Genomic DNA, 14,077 nt, shown 5'->3' on the forward strand with positions numbered 1-14,077 from the left:
CACACTTTTTTGCATTATTTAAGCAAGCAAACGGCAGCGGCGGGTGGGTGATGGACAAGTGTGTTCGCAGGGAACGAGAACAATGCAGGAATCAAGGTTTGCTTTTGAAATGTTTGTCTAAAAAACCAAAAAAAAGGGCCGAAAATAAACAACAGAAAATATCTAGTAAATTTGCTACTGTGTGCTACTGTGGCTTTGATAGAGAACTGAACGTGTAGTGTAACGGCACACCTGTTATTTGCATACTTTTACTCTGTAGGTGCGGTATCTTTCCAATCAGTTGTTCGTGATATATCACAATAATTTGTTAAACACCTGTAATTTATAGAAGAATCTATTGTCTAAATCTTCAGCGAAGAGTTTTTCGAATCATCGGTCGTATTTCTAGAAATTTATGGAGAATTTATGACTCTCTGAAGATTCATAAGCGAAGCTGGGGCTGTACATAACTTAAATAGTTCCTGTGTTCACATACTCCTCTAAGCCATGGATATTGTTCAAAGCTCATCCCTATGTTGCAAGAAGCTCAGTAGACTTTTTAGAATCTCAGTAGAGGAGACTCAGTAGACAAAGCTCTAAGGACTTTACGATAAACTGAATATCGTACAGCGGGTTAGACTCACCACGCCCCAGTGATCATATTACAAGTATAACACCGAAGGACCCAGCTCGTGAAGTACTTTCAGATCGTCCAAATGGACGGAGGTCAATTCAATGGACCAATTCTAGATGAAATGATCAGTGGTGGAGCATGTTCCAAGAAAGTCATAAACAGTATGGGAGGTGGGTCCTTCAAGGGCTTGGCAGTTGGGACAGATTTCCCTGGTGGTGCTCCCAGATTGGTGCTCTTGGCTCCCTGCAATTCGAAAACATTTACGATCGCTTGGTTTAGAACTTATTACTATATAGAACTTATGTAGTTCCAGTACTCACATACGCCTCTAAAGCCTGAACTTTGTCCAAAACAGACGAAACACTCACAGCGTTCGCGAGGAAGATGCTCAGAAGGATTTGTGGCCCCGTATGTGTGAAAGAACAGTGGAGGAGCTACTACAATGACGAGTTCTACGAACTGTACGAAGAACTAACTGTCGTACAGCGGAGTAGACTTGCCAGGTTCCGGTGATCATGCAATTGAAATAATACGGAAGAACTCGCCTGGTAAAGTAATTTTAAGTCGTCTATATGGACGGAGGATATATGGACGTGATAGGATGAAATGATGAAATGGCAGATCAAGTTCCATCAAGAATCAAGCAGACTAATAATAGCAGTTGGGACAGGTTTTTCCGGTATAATTGAGGCTCTTGACATCCTGCAACTCGACGTCATCCGCATCTGCTTTGTTTGCGAGGTGGATAATAGGTCGTAAGGGCGCGCCCTTAGTAATGATAAGTTCTCCAGGCATTGATATTGAATTGGTAACCGACGACGCTTGACCATGAGCGTTTTTGAGGACTACTACAACAGGTCCGTATCAGTAAGAGAGAGAGAGGATAGAAAATCTTCGGGAAATTTTTATAAATTCGGGTGGTACTTCTGTTCCCGAATTCTATAAATGATTTCCCAAGCTGATTGCAATATTCCACAACCCTTACTGTAAAAGCTAATATATAAACATGCCTTAGATCAAGACTCTTTAGACATTCAAGAATCATCAACAAGTTTTGAATTTGAAAGGAAGCAGTATCTTTAAAATAAAGATTCTTCGACATCAGATTCACCCAGCATTAGTAACAGAATTCAGTGCGAGTAGGACTAGATCTAATACAATCCGCTTGATAGACCAACGTGCAGACGAATCGACTACACCTGCACCAAGCTCGACTAGCGATGTTCGTTAGGTACGATCACCTTCAAATCTGCGATCACTCACCTCTGTGCGGAAATCATCGGGTCGGAAACCGGTTTGCACGGAGACCCCAAACACTAAAGTGTGTTGCGTGTACATCACACCCCAACGGATCCAGGAAATGTTTCACGTTGCGCAGGGAGCAAACGCAAACGCTACGTACTAGCCACACTCACGCAGGTGAGCACGAGTGAGTCAGCCCCGCTGGTTGGCACTATTGAAAATTGCGCTGTCATCGTTGCCTGGTTCCCAAGGAGAAACCATCAGTGAGTGCTCCGGATGGGCTTCTTTTGGGTGGAGTCCGCTGTCCGCGTATCCATTATGCCCGTAGCAATGGTGAGATCATGCCGCTTTGTTGCTTTGCATGGCCACTTCAACCACAGGTCGCGTTCAATCAACTGCAAAAACGGTGGACAAAAAAAAACAGTTCCTGCACCCATCACAGGGTGGCGAATTCCGTCTGTGCATGGGTGCCCATTCAATGCCCTTCCTTATAATGCGTGTTTTGTTCGGGCTTAAAGTTACCCTGGGGCAAATGCTTCCACACTCGCTTGTGGATGTGATATGTGTCGATGGTGAGGGATTGGGGGTCTTCAACCCGATAGCTAGCTTAACGTCAATGTGGTCGCTAGATAAACTCGGCAGAGCGATACTATTATCAGTTGCTGATAGGGGACCCTTTTTTAAATCCTTTCCTCTCGTGAGGCACCCCACGTTTTGGGGGGGTGTTGAAAACGTTTACTAAACTCGTGGCTCAGAAATCTTGAAATTCCCCCATTATCCCCCAGCTGAAGCAGCATCTCGTCGTGGTTTGTTCGAGTGTTGGGTGATGATTTAACAACAACAAAAAATGGGAACACAGTTTCCGAGCTCCACCCAATAAACTTTCGCTAAGACACTGACCGTTTGGCGCGAACGCATTGCGCGACCACCACGCGCGATCCGATCGGAGTGAACCATCGATCGGAGCCCGTACCCGTTTGGAGCGAAAGCGCGGTGTAGTACTAACCGGTGGCCGACATTAGCGGTGGCCCGGATTGTTGATACAGGTTAGTTTGGCTTTTGCTGCCTCGATTCCTCTCCAGTTCTGATGCATCCGATGAGCAAACAAAATATCCGCTGAATTCTGTGTGAAACGTTTTGATTCGTTTCATCCAATGCAATGCACGGTGGAGATTGTGCTCTCCCGTGCGTCTGTTTAACGGTGGACCCACTGCGGTGCATTAATGATTATGTTTGTTTGTTGAAAACCCGTTGCTGTAAGCGTACACGTGGTATATATATATATAAGTAAGATTATTATATTTGTTATTTTTAAATTAATGTTAGTTAAGTTAGTATAAGCTATAATATTCGTTAGATACTAAGTATCTCACGCACATATAACATGTATAAGTAGTTGTAAGCATTAAGCCGCCACTCGTCCCGTCTCAGTAAAGATTGAGTATTACTATAAACTGGTTATCATAATTTATATTTACATACATACATATATATTTATTATATTTAAATATAATAAATATTATTATATTATTATTAATAAATATTATAAATATTATAAATATTTAATATATTTATCACCGTTATCAATGCGCATCGAAAAATCTAAGACCAGCCAAGATCGACCTGCTTTGCCGCCGCTCATTCCAGCCTTGTTGTGGGAGCGAGTGGAGTGTGAAGACTTGTCCGAAATTTCCCTTCCCGCCTGAGGAATTCGGTACACGTTAGGAGGGGGGGGGGGGGGGGGGAGGTGGCGGGGTGGGCAGTGGGGTTGGGTGGTTTAATAGATGTTAGGCTACCCAACCAGTTTCGCCTGCGCGTCGACCCCTGTGCGCGACGAGCGAAGAAAGTCAGTTCCGTGCCGAGGCCCCAGTACAGTGCAGGTGGTCGTATCGAGTGGTCGCGTGGTCAGTCCGTTCGTCCGGTGCGTATGGAGTGTTAAGTTAAAACGGTGATCTTTACGGTAATACACAGCATATTACCCCAATCCATTGCTTGCCCACCGGAAAGCTATCGGAGATAGTGACGAACCAGCGCGCGTGTAGCAAAAGAGCACTATGGCTATGAGCAAAGCGATGCGGTTCTGTGGCCTGCTCGGGCAGTGGTCTAGTGTACCGACGCGAATAGTTAAACCGCATCCCGCGGCCGTGTACTACGGTGCGTCGGCAGCGTTTCCGGATGTGCGTCGGTTTAACACCAGCAGCGGCCTGCGGGAAAAGTTGGCCACCAAGAGCGTCCAGAAGCACGACTGGAATCGGGCCGTCAGTGAGGCGGAAAAGATCGTTGGCTATCCGACATCGTTTCTAAGCCTCCGGTGGTTACTGAGCGACGAGATCGCGAACGTGGCGCTGCATCTACGGAAGCTGGTCGGCAGCAATCATCCGCTGCTAAAAACTGCCAAGTAAGCCATACTACCCATCGGAACTTTATTTAGTGTGAAATCTTACGACTGATGATGATGATGATGCTGATGATACAGAGTTGCTAAAACTCTCTCTACCATAAAATATGTGATCGTGATCGTGATCGTGTGTATAACGCAGTGTTTCTCATCAGAAGCGCAGAAGTGTTCCAAAAAATGAAATCCACAGTTCCAACAACGAAATGGCGCATCTTAGCATTTGAGATCATCATTTTGAGAAAGATGGCGGCAAAAGTTCGAGAAACAATCGGGCACATTGGTCCACCGTTACGCCATTAGAAAACAAAACGTGTTCCATTCGCTTCGTGTTGGAACGCGGTGCGCGAACATAGCTGGTGTATCTTATGCTTCTCGAGTAATAAAAAACCGGTTCCGTAGTAAAACCCATTCCCACCCGAAAATTATTCGTTGTGATTTTCATTCACCAGATGTTTGGTGGGAGAGCTTTACCACCACACGGGTGAAAATGTTTGCCTTCGGTGTGGATGGTTTTCTGGATCCGCTACAAAAGTTGACCGCAATTTACTCATCCGACGAGTGAATGATCATCACAAAGTTTGTTAAGTTGGGTATTTAAATCGTGCTTCTAAACTTTGGCAATCCTTGGAGAGTCTTAAACTTGGACAAAATAGTATAAATAAAAAGCGAGATTTAAGCTTTTCTTGGCCATGAAAGTTAATTTAAAGTGATCTCGTGTTGTGATGTGCACAATGATTCAGTATGAATGAATGAGTTAAATCTTTCTAGGGAGTGAGTTAATTCAAATCTCCAAGAAGAGTATTTATAACTCATTTTGTGATGTAACTTATGCGCAGAGAATTAAGTCATTCAAAACAAACAATATTTAATTCTTCACAGCGACCTTCTACTCACGATGTAAATCATGACTTTAAGGTTCATCTCCCTCCCTAGTTTGCTTGTTAGAAATTGTTAAATTCTTTGTGAGTCAGTTAAAGAGCTAAATCTATATTATAACTCTATATAACTCTTCAACTCCAATTTAAATCCTTGAAATTAATTAATTTTCCCATCTCTCGCCTTGAGTGCTTCTTTGCGACTAATGAAGTGCTAATGATCAGTTATAATTTTTTCTTCGTCTTAAAAACATCTGAACGGTAGCAACCGTTTTTAGCTCCACATTACAATATCTTCAGTGAAGGAAAATATTAATTATCTCGTTTTTTCTACTTCATTACCAACATCACCTGTATCTGCTTACACTGCTTCATTAGCGAGTACTCTCGTTGTGGTATTTTTTTAAAGTCTTTTTTGTTTGTGATTGTAACCTATCCATCAGCGCATTGCAGCAATTAATCACTTCCCGATGGCGAAGTTGACTGCCTGTATTTTATGCTCCGTTCGTTGCGTTACAAAGTTTCACCGCTTGCTGACACTCAGCAAGCGAAAATTTAAATCGGTCGTGAAGAGCTGGTCGCGAAGAATACAAATTTCTTCGTTAAGCCTCACGGCCACTAGACGACACAACGGTTGCAGCTCTGTAGAAAGTGTTTAAACATACGTCCATCTATAAAGCGCGTTGGAATCTTACATGGTCATCTACGGGCTATGATTGGTATGCTGTTGGGTTTTGTTCCCCCCACCGCCGTCTGATCTGCTCGATGAAGCAAGAGATAAAAACAAAGCAAACGACAACAATTGCTGGATGACTCAACCGGGCCATATTTGTAATGCAGTGTTTACTGATGAGAGTCCGAGTTTTAAAGTTTCTTTGCGCACCTTAATTTCGTTCCAGAACATTGATCTATAACGACAAAAATCAACAAGCATGGGGACTGATTGTGCTGCTCGTGTCGAAAGCGGCCGGACACGTTGCCACCATTCCCGACTTGGAACAAGACAAGAGCGCCGGTGTACTCCATTCCCAGCGTGCCCTCGCCGAAGTCACGGAGATGATCCGCACCTCGCATCTCGTCCATCAGGGTATGATCAACCTGCAGTCGTTCGATAATGCCGGCAATGATCTGAGCGGTGACAGTGACATGATCTTTGGCAACAAGATCGCACTGCTCGGTGGTGATTATCTGCTCGCAAACGCTTGTCAGCAGGTGGCAACGTTAAGGTAATTGGAAAGTGTGTCCCACACTGGCTATCGGACTACAATTAATGGACGGTTTGTTCATGCAGGAACCAAGATTTGAACGTACTCATTTCGAGCGCCTTCCGCGATCTGGCAGAGTCGAGCTTTATCGGTGAACGGGACGAGCAGAACAATCCGCTGCCCACGATGCCGAGCGCAAACGCAAAGGAACTCGCAACCGACGTGAACAGTCTGGATGATTTGGGTTTCGGCGATCTGGAGGACAATACCGAACCGATGAAGATTGATGGTGTTGTCGGTTGCCCGGAGAAGGAATGGTCGCTAAGGCACGTGCTCGGTGGCGGTAGTCTGCTGGGGAAAAGTTGCCAGGGAGCGCTAATGCTGGGCGGTCATCCGGAATCGCTACAGAAGCAGGGCTATCAGTTCGGCAAGCATCTTTCGTTGGCTTGGCAGGCGTGTATCGATATACAGCCATTCCTGTTGCCGACGCTTCCGATGGGTAAGGGAGAATAGCGACTACGGCCGTATAGCTAACACGTTTCTAATAACCGTTCCTCATTTCCCATTCCAAAGGTGCTCAATTTAGTTTGGTGTCTGCTCCGGTACTATTCCACCTGGAGCACGATAGTGCATTGTACGAGGAGATTGAAAAGGGTCGCAGATCTGTCGACAACATCGACTACAACAAAGTCCACGCGGCGGTCCTCGAAGGACCCGGACTGGAGAAGACCAAGATTCTCCAACGCAAGCACAGCTTAGCGGCAATGAAGGTACTGAACGAACTGCCGGCCACAGACGCCAGGAGAGCTTTGCAGAATATTATTCTAGCCATGCAAGAGCTGTAACGCGAGCCGACAAATTAAGATCCACGTGACAATGGTAAAGAATTTCAAATGTACAGTACACCGTAAGTCTACAATAAGAAGATTTAGTCCAAAGTTGATGTAGTTGGCCAGCGCGATCATCCTTGCCGCCGTTAACCAACAGTAGGTGAGTTTACTATCCTTCCCTGTAATTATTCAACCTCCAGTCACGTTTTCGATACCTTCAACATTGCAAAACAATGTGAACTCTATCATGGACTAAAACCAATGTTTCTATTATTTATTTCACAGCACGCTAGATGGCGCTACTGCTTTACGGCAGTATTTTCATCGGGCCACCGAAACGCTCGGCCTGCCATTGACAGCTGTCAAGCGATTGCAAAACAATAACAACAGTGCGTAAATAATCGCTCACATGCTGTGCGGCATTTTTCAAAAAGAATAATCATTGATACAGATTGTTACCTTAAAACATATGTGCAAAATCGATATAATGGCGTTGTGCGAACGTGCAACACGTGGTGAGTGAAAACGGTGCAACTGCTACTGGTAAATAAGGTTTCCGTGCGCGCATATTTTATGCAATTTAATCCAAATCAAATCATTCACCAGAACGAACGTGATTGTAGGAAAGGTTTAGTGATTCTGTTGATGAAATGAAGTAAAATGTGAAACGATGTACCTCATAAATGTTTAAACACCGCAGACGAAGCGGCCAAAGTGTTACGGCGGTGAAATCGTGAACAAAAATGACATTTTCTTCGAGGAAGAGAATGCCGTTCGTCGTACCGAGTACCGAGGAGTAGAGAAAGTTACATCATCAAACGTTTGTTTTGCATCGTATATTTCGCGGGTCTAGCAGTGAGAAACCTGTTTCTTGTCCAAGGGAACCGAACAATTCCAGACCTTAGGCGGCTTAGGATAAAAGTCGATGTCGTTGCTTTGTATTTCGTCAGTCACGTCTTCGTTCCGGTTCATGCAAAGTGCCGCCTCGATTGCGTAAATATTCCCCACGTTTGGGATCATCTAGGGAAGGATTTATTTAACGGTGGACTATCCCACTGCAGCGAGTGCATGCAATGCAAATCGTGTCCATCCGTGTCCAACACTAGCAGTGAGGCCAAGCCCCAGAGTGTGTGCTAATAACGATCGCTTTGCCGCAAAGTGAAGTGGAATTGATTTGTAAAAGTTTCACTTTTTCCTATTTAACCAATTGATACAACAAGCGGGCAGGTGGTGGCCGTGAGAGATGCGATCAATTGTCCGCGCCTGGATGAGCAGAGAGCCAGTGAAAGCCGAGCTGCAGCAGTGTAGTGCCGTGGCCGTACGTCGCGAAGCATAAACACAACCGCGTGAGCATAAGCGCAAAAGCAGTACGATCGCGCTCCTGCCCAAGATGAGCGCGGAGAGCACCCTTTAGCGCTGCCAAGTATCGCATTCGCATTGTTCCGATTGCAAGAAGAAAAGTTGTGCCACTTTCACGTGTGTCACCCAGCAGATCAGTGCGGTGTTTTGTGGTGTGTCGTTTGTCAAGACGTTTGTTGCCTGTTGCATTGGAAAATATTGGTGATCGTGGTTGGAAACCCTCGCATACACGCCCGACTCCATCGAAGAAAAGATGTCGCTCGCTAGAATGTACGCAATGCAGGCCCGCCTGCGGACACATTTGCAGAAGAGTGCCGTGCAGAAGCTAGCCACGACCATCCCAGGCCAGATGCTAGAAACGACGGTTCCACGACGGTGTATCGCTTCTGGTTTGATAAGGCACGAGAAGCAGGCACCGAAACCTGTGCCCAAGCACGACTGGAATCGGGCGGTCAGTGAGGCGGAAAAGATCGTTGGCTATCCGACGTCGTTCCTCAGTCTTCGGTGGCTGCTGAGCGATGAAATTGCCAACGTAGCGCTGCACCTGCGGAAGCTGGTCGGCAGCAACCATCCACTGCTTCGTACAGCCAAGTGAGTAGCATGTAAATTTTAATTTTCTTTTAAGTTGTATCAGTTTACAACGAACGCACGATGGAATGCTGTTTGGTCGACATTTTTACAGGTTTTCCCTTCTCTGTGTTTTTCCCATTGTAACACTGACATCATAAAACCGGTTTTGAAATTTAAAATTTTGGCGTAGTGTGGACATACATCAAAGCCGTATCTGTTGAAAGCGATCGTATTTTGACGTCATAAGCAATCGGTAGATCTTCACCGTCCTTAGTTTGGCTGATTTGTGGAATGACGCAAATATTTGCTATCTGTCTTATGTTGTGCATACGAGGAACAAAGAATAATCTAATGTTTAATGAATCTTTTGAGAAGCATTTTTTGTTTGAATGTTCAGTAAGGAGTCACGTAACTTATGAGTCGACTCTTCCAATATTCATGAAACCTAATAGATCCAAGAACTCCTCAGAGATTGATTAACCCTCCAAGGTTCCTGAAGCCTCTTAGATTCAAGAAATCCTAAAAGATACATGAACATAAGACTTTACCGGTAGATTCAATCGATTCGGCGCTAGAGCTTGATGGATAGATCGAGTGCGTCAAAAAGTGTGTCAAAAGCACGTAGCGTCGACTTAATAGAACAATCAAGGACATGAATGCTCAAACCGGATCCAAGATTCTTGTGAGATTCATGAATCTTCAAGGATTTATCGGGTTCAGGGACAGATTTATCTACACTAGAGTAAACTTTAAATCTTCATTATTTGAGGAACTAACATTGTTGACACTTAAAATGCAAATATTGTGCAATTTTATTAAACTTAATACGTTTCAACCTTATTGTATCACTTGATTAGTTCCTTAATAAGGCAAAAACACACACATTAATAGAACTGTCTTTCTTTCAGAATACTGATCTACAACGGCAAAAACAACATGCAAGCCTGGGGACTAATTGTTTTGCTCGTCTCCAAAGCGGTCGGGCATGCACCGACGGTACCGGATCTGGAACAGGATAAAAGTGCCGGCGTTCTGCAGTCGCAGCGTGGATTGGCGGAAATTACGGAAATGATCCGTACCGCCCATCTCGTCCACCAGGGACTGGTCAATCTGCAACCGTTGGACGGTGCCGGCAATGAGCTGGGCAGCGACAGCGATACCATCTTTGGCAACAAGATTGCCCTGCTGAGCGGGGACTATCTGCTCGGGAACGCTTGCCTGCAGCTGGCCGGTCTCCGCAATCAACCGCTCATCGAGCTTATCTCATCGGCCGTACGGGATTTGGCCGAATCGAACTTCTTCGGCGAACGGGATCAACAGAACAATCCGGTGCCATCGCGTCCACTAGAATCACCGGTAGCTGGTAGCATTGGTAGCAGCGGATCGAATGTGGATCTTAGCTTCGGTGATGCAATCGACAACACGCAACCGCTCAGCTTGGCCGGTGTGATGGGCAATCCGGAGAAGGAGTGGGCCCTGCGGCACATACTCGGGGCGGGAAGTTTGCTGGGGAAAAGCTGCCAGGGTGCGATGATGCTGGCCGGACAGCCGGAAGCCTTGCAACGGCGCGGCTACATGTTTGGGAAGCATCTCTCCCTAGCATGGCAGGCCTGTATCGATCTGGAACCGTTCAACAGTGATCAGCTTCCTTCGGGTAAGAACATCAGAAAGACGGCAATAAAACGGGAGAGTTTGTTAACATTGTTCTATGTTTCAGGTGGACAATTTAGCTTAGTGTCCGCACCGGTTCTGTTCCATCTCGATCACGATCCCTCACTGTACGACGAAATTCAAAAGGGGCTAGTTTCGGTGGATAGCGTAGATTTTGGCAAGGTCCATGCAGCAGTTTTGAAAGGACCGGGCTTGGAGCGGACACGCGCACTGCAGAAGAAACACAGCCTTGCCGCGATGGATGTACTGAACGAGCTGCCACCGTCGGACGCACGAACCGCGCTGCAAAACATTATCCTTGCCATGCAGGACATCTAGCGAACGTCGCGGTACCATCAAGCACTAAATGACGCATCGCAACTCACGTCTTTTCAGGGCTCTTTTCGTCCGACGCCCGTCTGTACCGCCAATCGGGAAATCAATGTCACGGAAAAGAGTTAGCTGATGAGAGCGAGCAAGGGTATTTGATCGACAATGACTGTTTTAGCAAGCAGCTAAAATGCTACACAGCAAAACGTACCATTCCGTCCAGAGTGTGAATTTTTATGATTATGGTAGATAGAATATGAGGCAGTGTTTTCAAAGCGGGAATTTAGTTCATTAGAGCAATTGATGTGTGTAAGTAAAAAAAAACAGGAAAACTACTTTACAAGAAAAAGTAGCTTCATTACTCTACCTTTAGAGCTGTTGTTGTTCCCAGATGTATTGTCTGCATCGTGGCAACAACCAGCGATTCAATACGTTTGTAGAAACTGTTAGAAAATTGTTAACAATACGTATGCTTTCGTTACATCGATGACAAAACATCAATCCATGCACAATCCATGTGTAGATTTGTAAATTTGTAAAACAATCAGACTAAGCTTTTGGCGCCTCACACTCACCTGCAATTCGAGGAGAAACAGTTGTTAGGTTTGAACCGCACTAGTTAAATGGTGGTTCACAAGGGATCGCTGCAGTGTTTTGTTTTTAAGCTGTTTAGGACAAATCGTACTCGGTCCAGCGGACCTCAATAATGCTAAGTGGGCTATTGGTTGTGTTTTGTTATGGTTGTATTTCTGTTTCGTTGCCTTTCCTATGGTTTACTTTCGCGCGATACCACGTGCTCGCCAAACGGTTTCACCTCTGTATGTGTTTACATCTTTGTTATAATGTAGTTAACTATTTAAAACACTGTTGATGGAAAAGATATAAACTTAACAAAACCCAACGTACGATCGCTGCAGGTCGGGTGTTAGTTGTGCTTCCCTGTAGGATGACATAGCAAGACTAAATCGGGCATTGCCTCAACTATCAGCTTCTCGACGCCCGCTGCCTGTACTCCTCCGTTGGCCCGCCTCCCCATCTTCTTCCCCATCATCATCATCATCATCGTCATCCTCTGACGTGGTCGACTGGTCAATGATCTGTGTGCTGTTATGCCGCGCCTGCAGATGGCGCTGTAAATCCCTTCGACGGGCCAGCTTTTTGCCGCACAGATTACACTCATACAGCGAACCATCGTGCTGCCGATGCAGCCGGATGTGTTTGTTCAGATTGCTCGGATCGCCGAACGGTCGCAGACAGTACTGACACTTGAGCGGCTTAAACCCGGTATGCGTTCGTATGTGAATTTTCAAACCATACTTGCGCGAGTACAACTTGCCACAGTAGATGCACACGTGCCCCTGCTTCGAGGATCCCATATTGCTGACGATCGTTTCCAGGTGGGCGGCAGTGACCAGATGCGCACCGGTCGGCTCATCCGCCGGTACCGGTTCGACCGGCGGTGGATGATGAAGTCGGTGGCGGTGCGGCGAGGGAGGTGAAATGTGATCCATTTTGACGACGTGCGCATTAAGTACGGGCCGAAAAGCGGAATTTCGCCACGGCTGGAAGTCATACAGCGGACTGAATGGACCACTGTAACGGGTCGCAAGTGCTTGATGTAAACGGTGCCAGAGGATCGAGATCGGTTCCCGATTGCAGCTGGTGGCCAGATGGATTTTAAGCGGGTTGGGATATTCGTACGACTTCTGGCACAGGTGACAAACGTAACAATTTTGTCCTAGTTAGGGAAAAACGGCCAAAGGTAGACAATGTTTGGGGAGTTAGCTTTATCGTACGGTATGTATGCATTATTTCCCGTTCAGATCACTTACTTTGAATGTTAATTGGCGTAAGGAAAGGTATTTGCATGTGCGCTATCACGTCCTCGGAGAACCACAGCTTCAACTCCTCACCGTTACTCACATCCCCGGTGAGTCGTACGCGTAGCAGATGGGTTGTGGTGAGCTCTAGCAGTGCGTTGAAACTTCGCACATCACTAGCCAACCGGATCGAGCGGATCCAGTTGGAGCTTTTCATTGCCGTGGCTGATTCGTTCGTCGTTAGCAGTCCCGTGGAAGACGATTTCCGTATCATTGTCGTGCGTGGGTTCGCTGATGCACCGATCGTGGAATGGTGGGCCACCTTAAGGCACACCTCCTCCGCCACATAACCCTTCGACACGGAATCGATCGGTAGAAATCCGAGCGCACAAACGGATGTCGAGGGTGATCCGGCGCGCGTTGGAATCGTTGCGGATGTGGACGATTGTGAGGACAGCTCGGCGTAACCTTCGTATCCATCGGACATCGGTTCGGGACTAGCGTTCAGGTGGAGATCAATCTCCGGGCGAAACTTTCGCCCGAATGGTGGCGAACCTTCGGCACCCGGTGTCGTCGCAAAGGTGGCCGATGGAAACATTTGGCACCACCGGTTGGGAGAGACGCGAAATAACTCAATAGCACGAATCGAAGGTAACTCCGCAACAGGTAACAGCTCGCAAGGCAACAGCGCTAAAGTATGCTGGATGCATGTAGCATCCTTTCCAGATATTCACTCGCTGTGGAATTCCGAACAACACAATCACTAACTAATCCTTTAAAATCTTCGCCAGGATACGACAACCTCGCGTGGTCACGTGCCAACTCGTTCTGCAGCTCAACACCTCCCGTACGCCATGTTTTATATAGAATCGCTGCAAACACTCACTCAGGACTCAGGCCGCCCCCTTCCCAGTGCAGAGGACAGGTCCGAATCCGGGAATCGGGATCAGGTGGTACGCTCGCACGGCCGGTTTCTTGTCGGGTGTTTGCGGCCGGTATAGCTTTTTGCCAAACGCATTAGCAAGTGTGGAAACGTACACCCGCCAGCGAGGGAAAGATGTCCTGTATCGCTGAACCGTACGGAGACCCCGTCCCCTACGAAAGCGAACCGGAACGAAACCCGATCAAACACGGTGACTCCTCCCTGCGTGACTCCCGGAAGGTTTGCCAAAAATGAGACAAAAT

At 46.5% G+C, this 14,077-nt stretch overlaps 3 protein-coding genes across 3 annotated transcripts; 2 read left to right on the forward strand and 1 right to left on the reverse strand.

Moving 5' to 3' along the window:
- Positions 1 to 3,909: 3,909 nt before the first annotated feature.
- On the forward strand, positions 3,910 to 7,178 carry LOC128304114 (all trans-polyprenyl-diphosphate synthase PDSS2-like). The gene is made up of 4 exons (XM_053041249.1): positions 3,910 to 4,253; positions 6,028 to 6,354; positions 6,420 to 6,832; positions 6,907 to 7,178. Exons 1-4 carry the CDS (start codon positions 3,910 to 3,912, stop codon positions 7,176 to 7,178), a joined length of 1,356 nt encoding a protein of 451 aa, XP_052897209.1.
- Positions 7,179 to 7,585: 407 nt separating this feature from the next.
- On the forward strand, positions 7,586 to 11,973 carry LOC128301318 (all trans-polyprenyl-diphosphate synthase PDSS2-like). The gene is made up of 3 exons (XM_053037731.1): positions 7,586 to 9,113; positions 10,001 to 10,746; positions 10,810 to 11,973. Exons 1-3 carry the CDS (start codon positions 8,776 to 8,778, stop codon positions 11,079 to 11,081), a joined length of 1,356 nt encoding a protein of 451 aa, XP_052893691.1. The 5' UTR covers positions 7,586 to 8,775; the 3' UTR covers positions 11,082 to 11,973.
- Positions 11,974 to 12,049: 76 nt separating this feature from the next.
- LOC128302940 (zinc finger protein 333) lies at positions 12,050 to 13,490 on the reverse strand. Its single transcript, XM_053039792.1, has 2 exons — positions 12,905 to 13,490; positions 12,050 to 12,810 (listed from the first exon to the last, which is right to left on the reverse strand). The coding sequence occupies exons 1-2, from the start codon at positions 13,488 to 13,490 to the stop codon at positions 12,050 to 12,052; spliced, it is 1,347 nt and encodes a 448-aa protein (XP_052895752.1).
- Between the last annotated feature and the right edge of the window lie 587 nt (positions 13,491 to 14,077).

The sequence above is a fragment of the Anopheles moucheti genome, chromosome 3, assembly GCF_943734755.1.
Source record: "Anopheles moucheti chromosome 3, idAnoMoucSN_F20_07, whole genome shotgun sequence".
Taxonomy (NCBI): domain Eukaryota; kingdom Metazoa; phylum Arthropoda; class Insecta; order Diptera; family Culicidae; genus Anopheles; species Anopheles moucheti.

Coding starts and splice junctions, on each gene's coding strand:
- LOC128304114 (XM_053041249.1), top strand. CDS start 3,910: ATGGCTATGAGCAAAGCGATGCGGTTCTGTGGCCTGCTCGGGCAGTGG. Junction 6,355..6,419: donor CAGCAGGTGGCAACGTTAAG/GTAATTGGAAAG, acceptor TTGTTCATGCAG/GAACCAAGATTTGAACGTAC. Junction 6,833..6,906: donor GTTGCCGACGCTTCCGATGG/GTAAGGGAGAAT, acceptor CCCATTCCAAAG/GTGCTCAATTTAGTTTGGTG.
- LOC128301318 (XM_053037731.1), top strand. CDS start 8,776: ATGTCGCTCGCTAGAATGTACGCAATGCAGGCCCGCCTGCGGACACAT. Junction 9,114..10,000: donor CCACTGCTTCGTACAGCCAA/GTGAGTAGCATG, acceptor TCTTTCTTTCAG/AATACTGATCTACAACGGCA. Junction 10,747..10,809: donor CAGTGATCAGCTTCCTTCGG/GTAAGAACATCA, acceptor TCTATGTTTCAG/GTGGACAATTTAGCTTAGTG.
- LOC128302940 (XM_053039792.1), bottom strand. CDS start 13,490: ATGTTTCCATCGGCCACCTTTGCGACGACACCGGGTGCCGAAGGTTCG. Junction 12,811..12,904: donor TACGCCAATTAACATTCAAA/GTAAGTGATCTG, acceptor TTCCCTAACTAG/GACAAAATTGTTACGTTTGT.